Genomic DNA, 2,579 nt, shown 5'->3' with positions numbered 1-2,579 from the left:
AATATACCGACACTCTTCATGTAATATTAATTGGTGGAATGCTTGCTTGATGTCAAACTTGGTAAAATATTTGCTACCTTTTAGATGACAAACCATTTGTTCCAAAGTCGGTAATGGGTGAACTTCTCTAACAATCGCTTTGTTTGCTTCCCTTAAATCGATGATAATTCTAACTTCATTTGCATTTTTCCTCTTAATCAGCATTGGAGAAACCCATTCCGATGCTCCATGAACTCTTTCTATCACATCTTGTTCTTCTAACTCTTTCAACTTTAGAAGGGTTAACTTCTCAAGGGGATCGGTATGCGTCTATAAGCTTGCCTTACTGGCGGTACCGATTTATCTATTTTAACACATGCCGTCATATCTATACATACTCTCGTTTATATTATTTACTGAACAAATTAAAACAATATTTAATTCTCACCTTTGATACAGGGTAAAGCACAGCTGCTCGTTGCATTGAGAAATTTCAGTACACCTAGCTTCTCAGCTGTATTTCCGGAGAGCAAAGAGCAATTCTCGCCTTCAATTACGAAAAACGTTGTAGAACAGGCCCGGTCGTCAATCTCGATTTCCGCGTCTACTTCACCAAGAACTGTTAAGGGACAATTTGATCCATATCCACGAAAGATTTTTCGGCTACCCTTTCGCACATCGAATGCCTTGAATCCCACCTTCTTTAAAGTCTTCCAGTCCGCTGTACATAAAATATTTTCATCTGCTCCTGTATCCACAACAAACTGGAGGTTTACGCCACCAACTGCTGCAACTACTTTTCGTTTGCCGTCCAAATGAAATAGTTCGCGAATTTCCACTTGGTTAGAAACATCATCAACTTCTCTCACAAACTTCTGCTTCCTGGTCATATCATGTCCTTTGATCCGGTTCACTGGAGGTTTCGAATTCTTCACATCAGTTTTTCGATTATTTTGCCAGCTATACGGACTACTGCTTTTCCAAGGCTTCCAGCAGCTCCGAGCAAAATGTCCTATCTTGCCACAATTGTTGCACCTCGATTCTCGAGCAGGGCATTGTTGGTCGTTCGCTTCATGTTTTCCCAAACACCGATTACACGCACCTTTGCCATAACTTGTAAGTTTACCTGGTTTAGAAACCATTTGCAAATCTTGAAACTCCGTAGGCTCGCAGGAAGATGTTGAACGGAACTCTTGCACTTGGGCAGATACAGATTCATGGGTTCGTCCAATTTTCAGCATTTCTTCAAGGGTGACATCGGCTTCCAAATATTTCGCCCTCAATTTATCGTCGCTTGTCGTCGCATACACTATTTGATCCATGATCATTTCATTGACCTGTTCTTCGAAATTACAAACTGCCGCTTGAGTTTTGAGGCGTAAAACGAATTGGTCCAATTTCTCCTTATGATTGAACTTGAGTTGCCGGAACTTGTTTCTTTCGTAACGTAGCGACATACGAGGGGCGAAATAATTGTCTAAGGCTTCCATTGCAGCTCTATACTTGTTATCCAATATGCCTCCAGTAACTTCTATATTTTTCGCTATTTTTCTAACATCCGGGCCACCAAAACACATTAGCGCATTGTACAGCTCCTCGTGATCAATAACTCCTTTCAACGCCAAGTATGCCACGAACTGTCCTTTCCATTCGTCCCATCGTACAGACGTAAGGCCATCACCAGCTTCGTGGAATGGTAGGATATTGAAATTTAGCTGTAATTATATTAATTATATATAATATATGTATATAGCTCGATACAATAGCTTTTCAAATAGCGGATTGAATTATGACAGTGATTTGTACTTCAAACTCACTTCTTCTTTGTCCACCTTTGGGACAAGTCAAATGACCTGGAATCAATGTCCCCTACATTTGACTTTCTAAATGGCCTGGAACTCATGTTCCCTACATTTAGAACCATTATAGTTACCTCATCTATGTGAGTCTCAGATAAATGGCCTGGAATCTATGTTCCCTACATTTATCTCCCTAAATGGCCTAGATTTTCAAAATCCCTTCATTTAGGTTCATCTTTTTTTTTTCATTTAGATTTATCTTTACAAACCACTGGATAGAGAACCACTAAATTCGTGATTTTTTCTTTTTTTTTCAAAACCTGTTGAACTACTTATTGTCAAGAAAATATTATTAGGAAAACTCGTTACCATGGACATGTTGACTCCGAATAATGTTCGTGTTGCGATGCAAAATGTATTTTGACGATTGGATCCTAATTTTTTTCAGGTCCCGACAAATACAGCGAATACTCCTTTCTTGTACTCCTGGAAAATATTCCTTTTTTCGACTTTCCAAAAGTTCTTTTTCTCTTCTTCTTGCTTTTACTAATTTCGTTTCTTCAGTGCGTCCGATTTTTCACTCGTCGCCAATGTAGTGGCTCCCAAATAACACGTCTGGTTGTTAGGTTGCTTAATAGATGAATGGTTTTTATTAATCAGTATCGTAGCATGGCCTGCTCTATTATCCTTACATATTCTTGCCTACTACAACTGCTAGGTGGATTAATCTGGGTTTTCAATTTCATTTTGCAAATCACGCCAAATAACTTTCAAGGCGGGATCGCGAATTCTTTGGTATTG

The 2,579-nt window shown here is 39.1% G+C and overlaps 1 protein-coding gene across 1 annotated transcript; it reads right to left on the bottom strand.

Moving 5' to 3' along the window:
* Positions 1–416: 416 nt before the first annotated feature.
* LOC134210288 (uncharacterized) lies at positions 417–2,334 on the bottom strand. Its single transcript, XM_062686335.1, has 2 exons — positions 2,148–2,334; positions 417–1,694 (listed from the first exon to the last, which is right to left on the bottom strand). The coding sequence occupies exons 1-2, from the start codon at positions 2,154–2,156 to the stop codon at positions 417–419; spliced, it is 1,287 nt and encodes a 428-aa protein (XP_062542319.1). The 5' UTR covers positions 2,157–2,334.
* Between the last annotated feature and the right edge of the window lie 245 nt (positions 2,335–2,579).

Source organism: Armigeres subalbatus, chromosome 2 (genome assembly GCF_024139115.2).
Source record: "Armigeres subalbatus isolate Guangzhou_Male chromosome 2, GZ_Asu_2, whole genome shotgun sequence".
NCBI classification, from domain to species: domain Eukaryota; kingdom Metazoa; phylum Arthropoda; class Insecta; order Diptera; family Culicidae; genus Armigeres; species Armigeres subalbatus.
Note: the sequence above shows the minus strand (reverse complement) of the source record. Positions and strands in the feature narration are given on the sequence as shown.